This window comes from Dermacentor variabilis, chromosome 7 (assembly GCF_050947875.1).
Source record: "Dermacentor variabilis isolate Ectoservices chromosome 7, ASM5094787v1, whole genome shotgun sequence".
In the NCBI taxonomy this organism is placed as follows: Eukaryota; Metazoa; Arthropoda; class Arachnida; order Ixodida; family Ixodidae; genus Dermacentor; species Dermacentor variabilis.
In genome coordinates this window covers 173890862-173909732 of record NC_134574.1, presented here as the reverse complement: position 1 = coordinate 173909732, position 18871 = coordinate 173890862, and the positions used below count along the sequence as shown (strand labels likewise).

Sequence of the window (18871 nt, the reverse complement as noted above, 5' to 3'; positions counted from 1 at the left end):
ATCACGATTACCAAAGCACCCCGCAATGAAAAAAGTGGCCCTGTTGCCAGGCATTGCTGATCGCAGGCAGTCGGAATCTCTCACGCGCCGGCCGAACAAAAGTATCCTGCAGGTACGTAAATGAACCTACGAAACCACAAACATGTACTTTCGCGCTGTCAGAACCTGAAACTTTGGTAATTACGCGCGTGTTTGAGCCCACCGCGTGCTTGCATCGTGTTTCAGCAACACGAACTCTCAACGTGCGCGCGCTTTACGCCTTAAATACGGCTTGAATAATGGTTCTTTTCTCTATTTCTTCCGCAATTCCAACACGACATTCTTAAGGCCAGTTAGTGTATGACGAAGCAGGATCCCGATTGAAAAAACTGCTCTGTAGGGCTCGAGCAAACTTTTCCGTGAATTTCCTCCCGTAGCGTAGTAGCCGTCGTCTGCTACGGCAGGCCCAGCACCGGCGGCCCCACTATCGAGGCCGCGCCGAGCAGAGGAGGAGGGAAGTGGTTGGCGCTACTTTGGGAGATTGAGGGGCTTTACCTAACCATGGTTTGAGTAAAAAAGTGCAGGAAAAGAAGACAAGAAACAAAAAAAAGTTCATGCACAAATGCACGTGTAAAGCACAAAGAACGGTTGCAGCTTCGTAAAGAAATGTGATTGGGACATGTCGTCAGGGTAGTACGAGCACTTAGCGCTGAGCAAGCTTCACAGACAAACATTTTGTCTGCACATAATGACTGGCTCCATGTCCGGACTGAGGAACGGTCTTTGCTCAGTGTGTATATCTGCACACACTGCCTTGAGTGGGCAAAGAGGCAGTGCAGCAGCAGTGGAACACAGAAGCGCATGCATGCTAGGAGATGGCTTCCGAGCAGAGACCTACATGTGTGCGCACACTCTAAAACAACACCGATTGGCTGACATATGTACTCCCTTTATGCCACACTTGCTGCTGCGTTCTTGACGTTGGCTGCCATGCAGGAGGCCTGCTGTGTGAGAGAGGATCAATAAAGAAGACGCTTGGGGCACCGGAGTACTTGAAGAGACGCAGATACGACCGACGCAAGTCGGAGAGCAGTCTGCACAGAGCTCTGCAGCTATCACGAGGTGAGATTCTTCCACTGCCTGAATGGCTCCAGCCGTCCAGCCATGGAGTTTCTTAGAAAGGGAACTTTGGTGCTAGTGTCTGCAGAGGAGTTGAAAGTTTGGTGGTTGCACAGTAGGGGCAGCTACGGTGATATGTTCTTTAGGGAGCCATTGAAAAAGAATGCATAGTCAGGAAAGAAAAGTTACATCCAGTATACAATGCTTGTGGCAGTGCTACAGATGGGATAAAAAGCTACCCTTACACAAAGCTTTATTTGAAGCTCCATGGAAAGTAGGGGTGTGCGAGTACTCGAATATCACCGAAATCAATCAAATAGTGAACATTCCACTAAGCCGATTCATTATCATCATCATCATCATCATCAGCCTAGTTACGCCCACTGCAGGGCAAAGGCCTCTCCCATACTTCTCCAACTACCCCGGTCATGTACTAATTGTGGCCATGTTGTCCCTGCAAACGTCTTAATGTCATCCGCCCACCTAACTTTCTGCCGCCCCCTGCTACGCATCCCTTCCCTTGGAATCCAGTCCGTAACCCTTAGTGACCATCGGTTATCTTCCCTCCTCATTACATGTCCGGCCCATGCCCATTTCTTTTTCTTGATTTCAACTAAGATGTCGTTTACCCGCGTTTGTTGCCTCACCCAATCTGCTCTTTTCTTATCCCTTAACGTCACACCCATCATTCTTCTTTCCATAGCTCGTTGCGTCGTCCTCAATTTCAGCAGAACCCTTTTCGTAAGTCTCCAGGTTTCTGCCCCATATGTGAGTACTGGTAACACACAGCTGTTATACACTTTCCTTTTGAGGGATAGTGGCAACCTGCTGTTCATGATTTGAGAATGCCTGCCAAACGCACCCCAGCCCATTCTTATTCTTCTGGTTATTTCAGTCTCATGATCCGGATCCGTGGTCACTACCTGCCCTAAGTAGATGTAGTCCCTTACCCCTTCCAGTGCTTCGCTACCTATCGTAAACTGCTGTTCTCTTCCGAGCCTGTTAAACATTACTTTAGTTTTCTGCAGATTAATTTTCAGACCCACCCTTCTGCTTTGCCTCCCCAGGTCAGTGAGCATGCATTGCAATTGGTCTCCTGAGTTACTAAGCAAGGCAATATCATCAGCGAATCGCAAGTTGCTAAGGTATTCTCCATCAACTTTTATCCCCAATTCTTCCCACTCCAGGCCTCTGAATACCTCCTGTAAACATGCTGTGAATAGCATTGGAGATATCGTATCTCCCTGTCTGACGCCTTTCTTTATAGGGATTTTGTTGCTTTCTTTGTGGAGGACTACGGTGGCTGTGGAGCCGCTATAGATATCTTCCAGTATCTTTACATATGGCTCATCTACACCCTGATTCCGTAATGCCTCCATGACTGCTGAGGTTTCGACTGAATCAAACGCTTTCTCGTAATCAATGAAAGCTATATATAACGGTTGGTTATATTCTGCACATTTCTCTATCACTTGATCGATAGTGTGAATATGGTCTATTGTTGAGTAGCCTTTACGGAATCCTGCCTGGTCCTTTGGTTGACAGAAGTCTAAGGTGTTCCTGATTCTATTTGCGATTACCTTAGTAAATACTTTGTAGGCAACGGACAGTAAGCTGATCGGTCTATAATTTTTCAAGTCTTTGGCGTCCCCTTTCTTATGGATTAGGATTATGTTAGCGTTCTTCCAAGATTCCGGTACGCTCGAGGTTATGAGGCATTGCGTATACAGGGTGGCCAGTTTCTCTAGAACAATCTGACCACCATCCTTCAACAAATCTGCTGTTACCTGATCCTCCCCAGCTGCCTTCCCCCTTTGCATAGCTCCTAAGGCTTTCTTTACTTCTTCTGGCGTTACCTGTGGGATTTCGAATTCCTCTAGGCTATTCTCTCTTCCACTATCGTCGTGGGTGCCACTGGTACTGTATAAATCTCTATAGAACTCCTCAGCCACTTGAACTATCTCATCCATATTAGTAACTATATTGCCGGCTTTGTCTCTTAACGCACACATCTGATTCTTGCCTATTCCTAGTTTCTTCTTCACTGTTTTTAGGCTTCCTCCGTTCCTGAGAGCCTGTTCAATTCTATCCATATTATAGTTCCTGATGTCCGCTGTCTTACGCTTGTTGATTAAAGGGACACTAAAGGTTACCAGAAACTCAAGTTAAAGTGGTAGAGCAATGTTCTAGAACGTCTAAGGCGTCAATATAATCGCGAACAGAGCTTTAGTAACCGAGAAATTGAGGTAAATGCATGACACGATTTGAGAGCCCCCAGCGACATTCCGGTACTAGCCCGATGACGAAAGGACTCCTCATAATTTGTGTTACTAATACTCAACTACTCGTATTAAAAATATCATTTCATTCGATTATAAGACGGAAAAAAATGCTACTTGTCTACGTCTATTCGATTCTAAGAAAAAATAACATTTTGACGTTGCCCTTCAGTAATATGGGTGGTAGAAAGGTTTCGTTTTCGCTCGACTCTGCGCGCTCGACTCTGCGCCGCGCACGCTTTGGAGTTTCAGTAGTTTCGTTATCGCGTCGTGCTGTGAGGGTTCTGCTGGCTCGCGAAACTTTCATTTGGAACAAGCAGTGAGAATGCCACGTCCATGTGATGTTGTGGGAAGCCCTCGTTGCTTTCCCGCTCCGGAGAGCCGGTGTCGAGGCCGCCGTCGTAGTACGCAACGACGCCGGCAGTGCGAGCCCTCAGCAGCAGGTCGCGCTCGTCGGTGCTCAAATCGCTGAAGTTGAGCCCACCATCGCGAGCCAATCTGTCGGTGTCAGGGTCCATTGCGACGAGCGTCGAAGTTAGCGTCATAGAATGAAGTACCAGCTTATGGGCGTCTTGCGCTGGAGTTTGAGGTATAGTAGCGGCGCCTGGTGGCGGTGCGGGAAACGACATCTGGGTCGTGCCAGCTTGGGTCGTATTGAGCCCTGGCTGTGGCGAAGCACGTTTCTAGGCCGAGTTTTGCGTCGATTCGCACATTTTTATGCCCTGTTCCGAGTGCGAAAAGGCTCGTCGCTTCTCATAGACCACGCCGACCACGCTGCGAGCTCGCCGCAGCCTATAGTTTAACGAAAACGGACTCTCCGTGTGCCGTGGGACGTAATGTGGGACGTAATTCGTTTCTCCTTCCGCTAGCCACCATACTCCCGCTTTCGCTCTGCTGTCGGCTCTGTCTTGGCTCTGTTTCTGGCCGCGCGTTCGCGTTTTGCGCAGAAAAGCCGTAGCGCCGTCTGCGAACGCCGTTCTACTCACCGATGGCGCAACGTCACTATGAGACCATGATGTCAGTACTCCTCGATCGGAGGGCGGGCGATTTGAACTGCGCTAGAGGTACGCGGACGCTTCAGAACGCATTTTCTCTTAAAATAAGTCTCTCCTTGGCACGAAACAAGCGTTTCGAGGTTTCTGTGATGGTATTTCAACAGTCCACGTTGACTTAATAGTAACCTTTAGTGTCCCTTTAACTTAGAAAGTTCTGCCAGTTCTATTCTAGCTGTAGGGTTAGAGGCTTTCATACATTGGCGTTTCTTGATCAGATCTTTCGTCTCCTGCGATAGCTTACTGGTTTCCTGTCTAACGGAGTTACCACCGACTTCTATTGCGCACTCCTTAATGGTTCCCATGAGATAGTCGTTCATTGCTTCAACACTAAGGTCCTCTTCCTGAGTTAAAGCCGAATACCTGTTCTGTAGCTTGATCCGGAATTCCTCTAGTTTCCCTCTTACCGCTAACTCATTGATTGGCTTCTTGTGTACCAGTTTCTTCCGTTCCCTCCTCAAGTCTAGGCTAATTCGAGTTCTTACCATCCTATGGTCACTGCAGCGTACCTTGCCGAGTACGTCTACATCTTGTATGATGCCAGGGTTCGCGCAGAGTATGAAGTCGATTTCATTTCTAGTCTCACCATTCGGGCTCCTCCACGTCCACTTTCGACTAACCCGCTTGCGGAAAAAGGTGTTCATTATCCGCATATTATTCTGTTCTGCAAACTCTACTAATAACTCTCCTCTGCTATTCCTAGGCCTATGCCATATTCCCCCACTGACTTGTCTCCAGCCTGCTTCTTGCCTACCCTGGCATTGAAGTCGCCCATCAGTATAGTGTATTTTGTTTTGACTTTACCCATCGCCGATTCCACGTCTTCATAAAAGCTTTCGACTTCCTGGTCATCATGACTGCATGTAGGGGCATAGACTTGTACCACCTTCAATTTGTACCTCTTATTAAGTTTCACAACAAGACCTGCCACCCTCTCGTTAATGCTATAGAATTCCTGTATGTTACCAGCTATTTCCTTATTAATCAGAAATCCGACTCCTAGTTCTCGTCTCTCCGCTAAGCCCCGGTAACACAGTACATGCCCGCTTTTTAGCACTGTATATGCTTCTTTTGTCCTCCTAACCTCATTGAGCCCTATTATATCTCATTTACTACCCTCTAATTACTCCAATAACACTGCTAGACTTGCCTCACTAGATAGCGTTCTAACGTTAAACGTTGCCAGGTTCAGATTCCAATGGCGGCCTGTCCGGAGCCAGGTATTCTTAGCACCCTCTGCAGCGTGAATCGGCTGCACCCTCTGCAGCCGATTCACAAATTGAATATTTACTATTTAATTTTTTCAATATTCAATATATTCTGCGTAGAGACCCGTGCAGTGCCACATGTCCGGTATGCCAAGGAGCCTCTCATGGCCGATGCCGCCCAATTGAACGTTTCACTTTGTGTTTGGCACAAAAAGAGCGCCGAGCGTGCTGCGGATGAGCTGTCTTAGGTGGCGGACTTTGTCACTGTGAGAATGGCGCTGCGTCAGCTGGGTCCTCCTCTGTCGGTACAAGGTTCATCTGGGTTAACAGGACCAATCAACGCGGACAGAGAGAATGGCAACAAAAGCAGCGCATATTTCTAAAGTGCGAAAGCATGTGTGAAGATTGGGTCGATTAGGCGCTTATAGGCATGCACATCATGTTGGATACCATATTTTCTCGTGTCTAACCCACCACCATGCATAACCCGCACCCCCATTTACAACAATCTAGAAGAAAAAAATCTGTGTGTATAATTCTGCAGAAAAATTCAAGGGGCACTTAGATGTCCCTATGCGGATGAATGGGAAAACATTGTGACCAGTGCACGGCCCTTAATACATTATGCCACAGTGCAAGATCGCAAGTTCAACTCTCACTAATGGTTGAAGTTTCGACTCCCAATAAAGGTTGTGGGCTTGAGGGACTTAATGAACTCTACCTTAATTCACTGTGCCTTAATTAACTCAACCTTAATTAACACTAAAGGTTATGGGTTTGACTCCCATGAATGGTCGTGGGTTCGAGTGCATGAATTAACTCGATCTTATTTAACTCTGTCCTAATCGACACCAAAGGTCGTAGGTATGACTCCTACCAATGGTCGTGGGCTCAAGTACCTTATTTGACTTTATCTTAATTAACTGCCTTAACTAATACCAAAGGTCGTGGGTTCGACTCCCACCAAAGGTTGCGGGTTCAAGTGTATTAATTAACTCTCTTACTTCCCTGTACCTTAATTAACTTCACCTGAATTAACACCAAATGTTGTTTGTTTGACTCCCACTAAAGGTAGTGGGTTCTAGTGCATTAATTACCTCTATTGTATTTAACTGTGCGTTAATTAATTTTGCCTTAATTAACACACAAGGCTATGGGCTCGACTCTCGCCAACAGTCGAGGGTTCAATGAGTTTTTGGACCATTGGCAGTCACACCAACGCCGATAACTATGCCGAATTTTCTGCCTCATGAGCCACACAATGCGTTTGCGTTAAACTGCTTACAACGCTCAAATCTTTGCAAAAACAGTTTCCATTTGCGGGTGCACAAGTTGTCCACGTTGTCTTCAACCCTCTTCAACAATGCTGACAAAGCTGGAGTCACACAACGGACGGGATCGTGGATAAATCAGTCGCGTGACGTAAATCGGATCACTTTGCAGCTAGCATTTGCACAACAGAGGATGACAGCGTGGACTGAGCCACCCTCGCATGTGCAACAACAACGGAGAAAACATGACCCTGCCAAAAATCTCAACGTTGATTTGGTTCTCCGCTGTATCGCGGAGCACTTTACACAGACCGAGGGAGCACCGCGGTAGTGGAGATTGCTGGCTCTGCATGTGCTATTTGCCAGCTACTCGGCGCAAAATGGCGACTCAAAAAAGGAGGAGAATTGGTAACCACTAAGAAGGGGAAAAGGGAGCTTCAACACACAAAGGCGAGAAGAGTGCCGGGATCCATAGGAGAATGTTGCCTTGGGGTGCAGCGTCATGGTGGTGCAGCACTGGGGAGAAGATGGGGTTCCCTAGGATACAGTGAGCTAGTACCCGGGAGATAACAACAGCAATGAAAATGATGGCAGCACGTCCTGCGCTGCTGTGAAGGCACACCTCAAAGCGCAATTCGCATAAAATCCTAACTTCATGTCTCTTCCACAGCCGTCAGTCTAACCTGCACATGTGACAACCTGCACATGTGACCTCAGGAATGATCACTAATGAGCTAACCATAGGAACATATTAACTGAAAGCATTCCATAATGGCTTGCAGAACATTACCACAGTGGCTTCATTAGGCTTAATTGGTGCTGCTTCATCACGCATTGGCGACTAAGGTTATAATTTGGTGCCGAATTGATGCAGATCTATTCACAGCAGCTGCGCTACATTTAGAAAGGCAACAAACCACCTCGCAAAAGAAAGCGAATGCATGGGATCGTAACAAAGCTGTTCACGGCCCCCATCTTTGAGACCCACTATACGGCGGCTGCTTATTCCCAACGTCATTCATTGACCCACATAGGTCTCTTTTTTTTGCTTTGAGCAATCCCTCAGAAGACTAGCTTTGGATTTACTCCATGGGTGCAAAAGTGTTGCAACCTGGTTTCATGCAGTGGCGTGGATGGCGGATAAACAAAGGAAGGGGGGAGCGCCGTGCCAAATTGCTGTGACCCTGCAGATTTCAGAATCTTTGACAGGTGGCAAATTGCACAGAACCTGAAAATGAAACGCCGTGGACAGTACCTGCTCTTTACCATCAGTGCCGGCAACGGGCTGGTGATAGAGTCATGCGATGTGCGGTCCTTTCCTCTGGTGCACAGATTGGCCTTTTGATGACCCACCTGCCATAAAGTTGGGATAGTCCCTCTTTATTCTAGAGAAAAGCTGGAAAGTAAAACTTTCTATGCAATAAATAAAAGATTGCCACAAAACACAGTTTCATTATTAAACTTAGAACCTCATCAGTGTTCAGTACAATGAAACGTCAGTAATTAAGTAGTTTCAGAGGGGAAAAAAAAGCACTTGATTCTAAGCAACAGAAATTCTATTGTTAAAAAGATATTTTCTAGACCTTTATGTACTAGAACTGAGCTGTAATCAGTGCTGGCATACTAATCTCAATTTCTCTTTGGTAAGCATAGACTGTACTGTGTATCTTGATTTCTAGTACTACTTACTTGCTACCAGTGGTGTGGGCTGAACTTTTCTGGGCGGGCACCCACTTGGCCAGGGATGGGGGGAGGTCATGTGCCTGGTGTGCCGCTCCCTGGTTGTGCTACTGCTTGCTGCATTCTTGTTGTGCAGTCCTAGGAGACTCCTGAACATGTGCAGCTCTGTATTTTCTTGCCCAAAATTTTTAAGCATTAGATTTTTAGAAAAATTTTGTGATATTCGATTCGATATGCTTTTGTTTCTTGATTCGAAGTCTACTATTCGGTATTCACACGCCCTTCACAGAAAGTCAGCAAACTATTGAAAACATGCTAAATAATGTTTACTATTCCTGGCTGTTACATATACAGTTAAACCCACCTATAACAGTACCGGTTTTACCAATATCGGTTATACCAAAGAAATGCTGCTGCATCGTCAATTTATGTATGTTTTCTATGGAGAAATAACCCACTTAGTACAATGTCCCCATACCGCATTATCGGTTATAACGACAAAGTTTGGCTGCGGGGCATCTGTGCCGAAAGGTAATGGAATGCGAAATCCTTGAAAAGAAAAAAAGTGAAATTAGAGCTGCTGCACGATCGCCCACCACCCCAAGTTGCGATTCTCTCCCTGAGAGATGCACGCCAGCCTCCCACGCATCTCTGCCCTTTCACCCTTCCAAACGTGAATGGGCGGTGCCCCTAGCTCTGTGCCGCGTCGCCCTCTGTAACATGAACAGTCTATCCGAACTGCGCTGACAACGCTGCCGGCACCCGCCATGGTTGCTTAATGGCTATGGTGTTGGGCTGCTAAGCACAAGATCGCTGGATCAAATCCCGGCCACAGCGGCCACGTTTCAATCAAGGCGAAATGCAAAAATACTAGTGTACTTAGATTTAGGTGCATGTTAAAGAACTCCAGGTGGTCCATATTTTCGAAGTCCCCCACTACGGCGTGCCTTATAATCAGATCGTGGTGTTGGCATGTAAAACACTATAATGTATTATTATTTTTTTTAATGCTGCCGGTGCTCCTCTCAGATTGCTTGCTGGGCTCTCATTCTGCGCAATTATGCGAATGGATTGAGTCGCTTATCTTTGTCTTTGTTCGTTGCATCGAAGTTGTTCCTGGCTACATAGCTTCTCAGCCTCATTTGACTCGCCGCCAACGCGGAACATGGTTTATCCGCCTGCTGATCATCGGCAATGCACAACGTTGCCTGTGAAAAGAAAGCGCACTGCTATAGATTTGGAAACGAAGTACTTCTAATCAATTAGGCGGTTGTCACGAATGGGCTTGAATCGGATAGCGACAGTGGTGGCCATGACGGCAGCGCTGACGCGGTAGGGCAGGTTGCCTCACCATTGTTCCTGCAGGAGGTCCTGTAGATGATTCAGTCCCTCGTGGACTTGTTTTCACAAGGGTCTTTCTGCTTCACCATGTGGAGCACCTTGGAGAAGGATGTCAGCAAGCTTCACGTAAAACAAGCAAGGCTGATGGACATGCGGTTTTCTCATGCAAGCCAGCGGAATGTACATGGTGAGATGCTTGTGGTGATCTCGTCCCAGCATTTCTTCTGGATTTCTAAAGCTGAGATGCTGCCTTGGCAACCTTCCCGCATTTTTTAAAAGGTGCCTTTTGGGGCCACCCAAGTGATGCCTCGGCAGAGTTCATATGTCAGTTGCCACCCGGGACCCCTGTTTGCAGTTGTTATAGCAGTGCTATTCTTGAACACCAGTGTTAAATATTATGCTCCGAAAAAGATGAGAAGAAGCCGAAGTTAGAAGCGAGCGTGGAGCCGAGTGCGCGCCTGCATTTTTTTTAGTTGTTTTTACAAGCGTCGAATAAAGAAGACGCTATCTATTTTGGCTCCGCTTCCTGGTTTTCAACATATGGTGCCGTGAACAGGATATCAGTTGTACAGTTGAAGACCCTTGACGATGAAGCGAGCTGCCTGAAGAGGACGACCGACCGACGTGATCAACGCGACAACGCTGCAACAGAATCAAAGAATGATCCACGTCATCACGAAGCCTTCGATTCCCGACGTGACGACATGGAAAGACTACGATGGAAGCGTGCTACTGTTCGAGCGGCGGTCACCAGGATCATCAACGACATGACAACTCTTATGCAGATGGAACCAACACCATCTGGTGAGCTGACCGACCATCTTAACCTATTGAAGATAAAGGAAAGTATGCTTACGGACCTTGATAACGAAGTAGAAGAGCATGTTACCAATGATAACCTTGAGCACGAGCTTCAAAGCGTTGGACAGTATCAAGAATCTATCGTCCTCGCAAAATCCCGCGCTGAACGCATTTTATCTGATCAGCAAACGATCACTACGCATGCATCTCATGATGACTTTCATCAAGCACGCACACATGTTAAGCTACCTAAGCTTGATATGCCGAAGTTTCATGGTGACCCCATTAAATGGCCAGAATTTTGGGTTCAAATTGAGTCTACTGTTAACCAGAATCAGTATATCACAGATGTAAACAAATTGAAATATCTTTAGAACTACTTGATGGGTAAAGCGGAAGGTGTCATCAGCGGCCTGTCGACAACTAACGAAAGCTATAGCACAGCTACAGAACTTCTCAAAGAAAGATTCGGTCAGAAGTCACTGATTGTTAACGACCACATGCGTCGTCTTCTAAACCTACGTAAAGTTCGCTCTTGTGAAAATTTAGAAGGGCTTCAAAGGTTGCATGAAGAAGTGCAGACACGCATGAGATACCTGCATAACCTTGGCGTCGAAGAAAAATAATATGGAGTGCTTCTGAAAACTGCTATAATACAAAACCTTCCGCAAGAAATGGTACTCCGTTATACTCAATACATCTTGTCTTCGACAAATACAGGCGTTACTAGTGGCAGGCTAAATGAAATGTCTGTTCTTCTAGACTTCTTGAGCATTGAAGTAAGAAGCTGGGAACAGACTATAATGATAACTTCTGACAAAAGAGAACAAGTTTCAACCGCAAAACGACAATCCAATGAGCATTTCCAAGGTTCTGCATATATGTTAACCATGAAACTGACTTCAGAGAGTTGTATATTATGCGGAGACAAAGATCACTCGGTGGATGTCTGCCCAACAGAACTAACATTAGACAAGAAGAAAGAGAAACTACGCAAATTAGGATGTTGTTGCTGCTGCGCTAGACAATTTCACAAAGCTAAGGAATACTGAAACTGGAAGAGACTAAGCTGTGTGAAATGCAAGGGGCGACATATCACCACGATGTGTGACCCAAAATGGAAGCTGAAGAATACGGAAACGCAGACAACTGTTTCCAGCTCGTCAACAGACTCGCTAAAGTGCACAGTTCTTCTGCAGACCGCCCAAGTTTGGGCTCTGGGCACTGGAAGCAAGTGCTTTGTAAGAATGTTGATTGATGGTGGCAGTCAGCGCAGCTTCATATGGAAGAATTGTCTAGGAAGCTGAAAGCCACTTTGTTAGCCGAAGAGCAGCTCATCATCTCGGGATTTCGAAACCTTTCAGCACCGCAGAAATATTATAGGAGAGTACGAGTCACACTGCATAGCCAGTACGACTCAAACTCACTCGAAGTAGAGGCGATAGAAGTTCCCGAAATATGCGATGACTTGTCAGCATTGACAGAAACAAATGTACTTGCAAAGTTGAATAGCAAGAACTTACGTTTGGCTGACGCCAACGCAGTTCAGGTCTCGCCTGAGCCTGGAATAAGCATCCTGATAGGTGCAGGCTATTACTGGCCGCTCGTCTGCGGAAGAATTCGTTAACTGGACTACTCCTTGACCGCCATCGAAACTATCATAGGATGGACACTTCATGGAGATACCAGAAGTCCACCTAAGCTCTACAAGCCGGAAACCGTAAGGAACTTCAACATATGCCTAACGGAAGCCAATGTTTCCCAGCAACTGAGGTCTTTCTGGGAAGTAGAACATCTGGGACTGACTAACGAAGACAGACTTTCGAAAGATGACGAAAACGTCCTGAAGAAATTCGTGGAACCAACTATTAGAAACAATGGTCGCTATCAAGTCGAACTGCCGTGGCGCAGCAATTGTTCCCAGCTTAAAAATAACCTCGATGTCGCGTTAAAGAGGCTGGAGTCCTTGCAGAGAACGCTACATCGAGAACCAGAGTTTCAGAAGGAATATGACACTGCCATTAGGAGCTACTATAACAAAGAGTTCGCTGAGAAGGTCATAATGGACAATACGAGTAAACATATCACATACTATATGCCACACCGAGCAGTAGTGCGATGCGACAGAACTATGACTAAAGTGTGGGTGGTATTCGATGCCTCTTCTCATGCTTCGGACTCACCTTCACGCAACGTCGTATTGTGGACAGGGCCGAATTTGAACCCCAACATCCTCGACTTACTGCTGAAGTTTCACAGCTTCAAGATTGGAATTTCCACCGACATCGAAAAAGCGTTTCTTCGAATATCGCTGGCTGAACAAGACCGAGATGCGTTTCATTACTTCTGGTTTGAAGAAGGATCTTCCAATATTGAAGACCAGCTCATCACAAGGGTTCCTTTTGCCACCTGCAGCAGTCCCTTTCTCCTTGCTACAACTCTCCGACACCACTTCCAACTTGTAGAAAACAAATACCCTTCTACTGCCAAACTATTGAAAGATCTTCACAGAATGGCGGCTACTAATAATGTGTCGGCTACTGAAGGACAGTCATGGAATTCTTGAGCCGAAACTATCTGCTTCAGGAGTCCAGAAAACAAAGAAGCCGATACAGAGGCAGAGACAGCGAAAAGAGAAAGCGACAACATAAAATTAAGAAAAGAGGATATGGAACTTTTTGGATTTTGTCTAGCGTGGGATTATTTCTATTTAGTTGTGTGTAAAATATGTAACCAAGTCACAAAACCACAGGCTCTGCGAAATCACTTGGAGCAGCGGCGTGGGAGGATTGACACCTTTGGTCGGAGAGACCACACTGCTGACACGTCCATGCTCCACCCGGCGGATGGAGGGAAGTTGACGGGGCACAGCTTCTTGTCGTTGTCGTCATCATTGTCGTCTTCAACGTCATCGCCTTCCGCACCGCGACACCCGAGCGGGCCTGCCGGGCGCACGTCGTCAACAGCGAAGGCTCCATCTGGGTCCTCACTGTCAGGGAGGCACAGCAGTGCGTTGGAAAGGCTAAAACGCAACAACCACACGCTGGCCCCCATTGTCCGGGTGGAGCGAATGCCACTTCCACGACAGCCTGAAGCCATGGCCGCCCACAACAGCTCGCCAGGCCGTGAAAAGGAATTACCTTCACCCCAGCAGCCACCACCTTTAACCCCTGGAGGGCTAGGAATGCTGTCTGGGCCGGGGCCAGGGCAGGCCAGTCACACAACACCCGACACATGCACCAGCAGCACGTCAGCAGTGGTGGCTGCGACGGCTCCCGCTGCGGCACCTGCTCCCATCAGGAAGACACCTGCCTGCAATGGTTCCACCACGAGCACAGCATCAAAAGACACACTGTCATCACGCGAATTACTTCAACGAAGATGGAAACACAGAGAACATGTGTAAAACAATTTCTGGAACCGGTGGCGACGAGAGTACCTCCAAGAACTTCGTTCAGCTCACATTAATGAAAATAGACACTCAGAATCAGTGAAGCTTGGAGACAGTACTGATAAAAGAATTAAACTCGCCAAGACAATTGTGGAAGATGGGACAAATGACAGAATCATTTCCGGGCAGCGACGGCAAAGTTCACTCATGCAAAGTGTGCACTTCTAGTGGCAACACATTGCGGAGACCGGTACAGATGTTGTGCCACCTAGAATCTGCTGGACAAACTCCGTCTTGAAAAGAAACAAGCACATGCAAATTGTTCGGCCGGGAGCTGTTAAATATTATGCTCTGAGAAAGATGAGAAGAAGCCGAAGTTAGAAGCAAGCGTGGAGCCGAGCGAGCGCCTGCATATTTTTTTAGTTATTTTTACAAGCGTCGAATAAAGAAGGCGTTATCTACTTCGGCTCCCCTTCCTGGTTTTCAACAGCCACACCCTGTTAACAACATATGATCCAGTGTGCAGGAAGCAGAGTTAAACAATTAAACGAGTCAACACAATCAGAAGCCGGATGAAGGAAAGTGGTGGGGAGAAGAACTGGCCTCCCCGGAACAGCTATGCCATCCCCCATTTTGATTTCTTTTTTTCATGCAACCCAGGTGCAACACTTACAGGTTATAACAATGGAATTTTCATGGCACTTGAATATTGTTGTAAGTGGGTTCGACTGTATTGAAAATTAAATTTGTCTGCCTCTCCCCTTTTTCTATTTTTGTGCAGACGTAATTGTTAATCACACTAAATAATATTGTTACGGAAGGATGAAAGAAGAGAGAGTATGAAGAAGATAGGAGACGCTGGCTGCTGCTTGTTGTTGGCAGTCAGCCATCTTAACTACTCTGACTCAGCCTGTATATATATTGTAAATATAGTCTTTCTATACTCGCAACATCCCTGTAAAATATGGGTGGGAGGTGCGGGGTACCACGGCTGGAAACGGAGCTCCGCAGTGGACGTCGCATCACCGTCCACACCATGAATGACGATGAGCACGCGCGATCAACACCGTTGCCACCTCCTACATCACCGTTGCCAGCTACATCGCTGTCACTTTTGGTTGTGGTTGTGCAACCCAAGGATCCTGGAACTTTCTGCGGGACTGATGGCGCTGACGTCGAAGAGTGGGTGGCTCTGTACGAATGCGTGAGTGGAATCAACAGATGGGACCCAACGCTAATGCTAGCTAACCTGTTGTTCTACCTAAGAGGCACGGCAAAGGTGTGGTACGAAAACCACGAAGAGGAGCTAGCCAGCTGGGACTAATGCAAGAGAAGTTAACTGAGTTGTTTGACAAACCAGCCTGCCGTAAAATTTCCGCAAAGCAGGAACTGGCCTCCTGTGCACAATCCCCCACGGAGTCCTATGTCTTGTACATCCAGGACGTGTTGGCACTTTGTCGTAAAGCCGATCACGACATGACAGGAGCTGAGGAGGTCGGGCAGGTGCTTAAGGGCATTGTTGAAGAAGCCTTTAATCCGCTCATCTACAAAAGCTGCTCTACAGTTGATGCTATCATTAAAGAGTGCCGACAATTCGAGCAGGCCAAAAGCCGACACGTTTTGCACCCATTCGCCAGACTTGCCAATTCTGCCACAACGTCAACCCACACAGCAGCATGCATTGCCATCAGAGGACGTGGTGTGAAGTGTTCGACGTGAACTGGATGCAATGGAGCCCGCAGCTTTCTGTTCGCTTAGCCCTCATGCTACCTGTCTTTCCATTCCTCTCGTACAAGCCATCATTCGCCAGGAACTTGAAAACATTGGTTTACATTCTGTATGTGCTGTCGCCAATCTCAGAGCTAACGAACGCCCTTCTACGATTTTCGCTCCACCCTGATGCTTCTCTCCATGTCATCACAACCCGACTGAGTGGAGAACTGTGGACGACCAGCCGATCTGTTTCACCTGTCGCCGAATTGGTCATGTCGCCCGATACTGTCACAACTCGTGGGCCTCAACACCTCGCACGCCGACCAACCTCAGCCGTTTTGATGCAAATGCCCGCAATGTTTCATCCACCGCCGAGTCTAACAACACCGACAACTCTGCTAGGAACGCATGATACAGTCGCTCATGCTCGCCGCAGGGACACGAGTCTCGTTCACCATAAACACGTCGCCCACCTTCCCGTTCGCCGCAGTCACGTCGCCTTTCATCCGCTGTGGCATTTGGCCGCACCCTTCCGAAGTACTAAGACATGCAGCTCCCGGAGGTGGTGCTGCATTGCCTACTACCGCAGCAAATCCTCTGTCTGTGCCTACAAGGAGAAGTGTAATAGACATTAAAATACACAGCATACCTTTCCAAGCACTCGTCGACACTGGAGCCCATGTATCTGTGATGAGTGCTAGCCTACGTAGACGTTTAAAGAAGGTCCTCACCCGAGCAGCTGCCCAAGTGCTTCATGTGGCCAACGGAAGCGTGCTGGTTGTTCTTAGAATGTATACTGCAGGTTTAATTATAGCCAGCCGCCCTACTTCTGTTCTCTTTGCTGTGATCGACAACTGCCCTCACGACGTTATCCTTGGATTTATCCACTCATTCTGCTCTCACCAACTGCGCGACCGGCATTCTTCAATTAGAACTGCCTCAACTTGCCGATGCTCCAAGCACCGCCCCACCGCACTTGTGCTTGCTTCACGATATGCGTCTGTCACCCGAGGCAGTTACTTACGTCACTTTGATTACCCAGCCACAGGTCCCTGAATTTGAATATGTGCTTCACCCCATCATTGACATGCTTTTGAACTGAAACATTGCTGTTCTGCATACATTGGTGACGTGTTACTAATACAGTTGAACCCGGCTATATCGAACTCGCAAGAAAACGCCTATCAGTTCGATATCGAGCATAATTCGATATAAGCCTGCTAAATAATTGGATGTCATAAAAGCGCATACCATTTATAAAATCATGTTATTGAGGGAATTAGCTTAATTTCGCATGAAATAGTCCTGCATTTTCTTCTGCTTGGGCAATTTCACTTCTTGTGACTCACGCACTTCTCCACATTGTCTAAGGAGTCGGTGCAGCTGAGGCCGCCACCTTCTGCTTTCGATCAGAAGCACTGGACTAGCGCAAGCGCACCAATCACTTCGGAGGGCGTGGGCAAAGGACCATCATTGCTTTCCTCATTGTGCCCAATTTCACTTGTGCTCGGTACAATGCCGGAAATGTAGTCTTTGTTTTCGGGCTCTACTGTGGTTGCGACACCATCATTTGCACTCACGAACTCATCCACCGTTGATTCGCCAACAGCTTCCGGAAATTCTGACAGCTCGCTCCAAAGTTCGCCAACACCGGCAACGACTTCGTTGCATTCATCAGAATTTAGTCATCACCGAGCACGCGGAAGCTGGCACGGCTGAAGCAATTTCGGATGAACCACTCGTACACGGCCGTGCGTATGCGTCGAGTGCCACAGGCACCGGGTCGCGAGTTTGGCCACTTTAGCCGTAATCTCGCCCTTATTCTTCAAGATCGTGCTGAGAGTGCTCCTTGGAATCTTGCACGCTGCGGCGACATCCTACTTGTCACCGCGTTCCACCCGATTTATGATTTTAAGCTTCACGATGAAAGGTGAATTCTGCCGCTTCATCACGGCAACAATGCGGGAGAAGGCCCACAAGACGCACACACAATGAACCAGAAAAGAAAAGCAGCGAGACAACTCACACTTTCGCCATCTTGCACGACGAGGGCACAAGAGCCTCTGATTGACTGTCTGAGCAGGCGCTGCGGGTGGGCCAGGATAATTTTTTGCAGGGAGGTGTCGACGGCTCGCTCGACGCCGCGCGGTCACGGTAGGGAGAGCGGTTGGACGGAGCCGCGCTGCCGGGTTTCCCTACCACCGCGAGGGAAAGCCAACTTCTGGGGGCATTATTCCGCCACTTGACGTCCCATATATCGGGAGTCGCTGCTATTTTTGTTCGATGTAAGCGGATTTTTTGCTATATATACTCGTTGAAACTATACCTTGTCCAGAAATTGTTCGATATATAGAATAATTCTATGTAAACGGGTTCGATATAGTCGGGTTCAACTGTAACGACGTTGTTCTACCGCTTCTGAATTTCAGAATTTCAGCCTGTGCCCTCAAGTGATTCCGGCCGGCATGTTCTTCGCCAGCGTTTTTAGTGGTTCCGAATTTTACATTGAGAGTCTGAATGCGAGAGTGGTTTATTAGTGCCAGTTGCAGCTCTCAGCTCCGGTTCCTTAAAGGATGACTTTGAGAAAATGATTGCACCTGACCTCACCTCTGCACAGGCCACGGACATACGTCACCTGCTTGAATCGTACAGCGAAATCTTTGATTTCGGCGACAGGCCTTTAAGCCAAACATCTGTTGTTCACCACAGTATAAACACTGAAGACATGAATCCTATTCGACGGCGTCCCTATCGGGTATCGCATGCTGAACGTCGAGTCATCCAATCAGAAGTGGACAAAATGCTCCGCAAATGGGTCATCGAGCGATTAGCTAGCCCTTGGGCTTCACCTGTTGTCCTTGTGAAAAAGAAAGATGGTACCTGGCATTTTTTCGTCGATTATCGCCACTTAAACAAGATCCCACGAAAAGATGTCTGCCCACTACCACGCATCGATGACGCCTTGGACTGCTTGCACGGAGCTAAATACTTCTCGTTCATCGATCTTCGATCCAACTACTGGCAGATTTCAGTTGAT

General features: G+C 47.4%; 1 protein-coding gene across 1 annotated transcript in view; it reads left to right on the top strand.

Annotated features, from left to right (window-relative positions):
• Window positions 1-18871, top strand: part of GEFmeso (Guanine nucleotide exchange factor in mesoderm) — a 204301-nt gene that overhangs the window by 156360 nt on the left and 29070 nt on the right. The window contains exon 12 of the mRNA XM_075700746.1: window positions 976-1101. Coding sequence (XP_075556861.1) covers window positions 976-1101 — 126 coding nt within the window. The remainder of the gene's footprint in view (window positions 1-975; window positions 1102-18871) is intronic.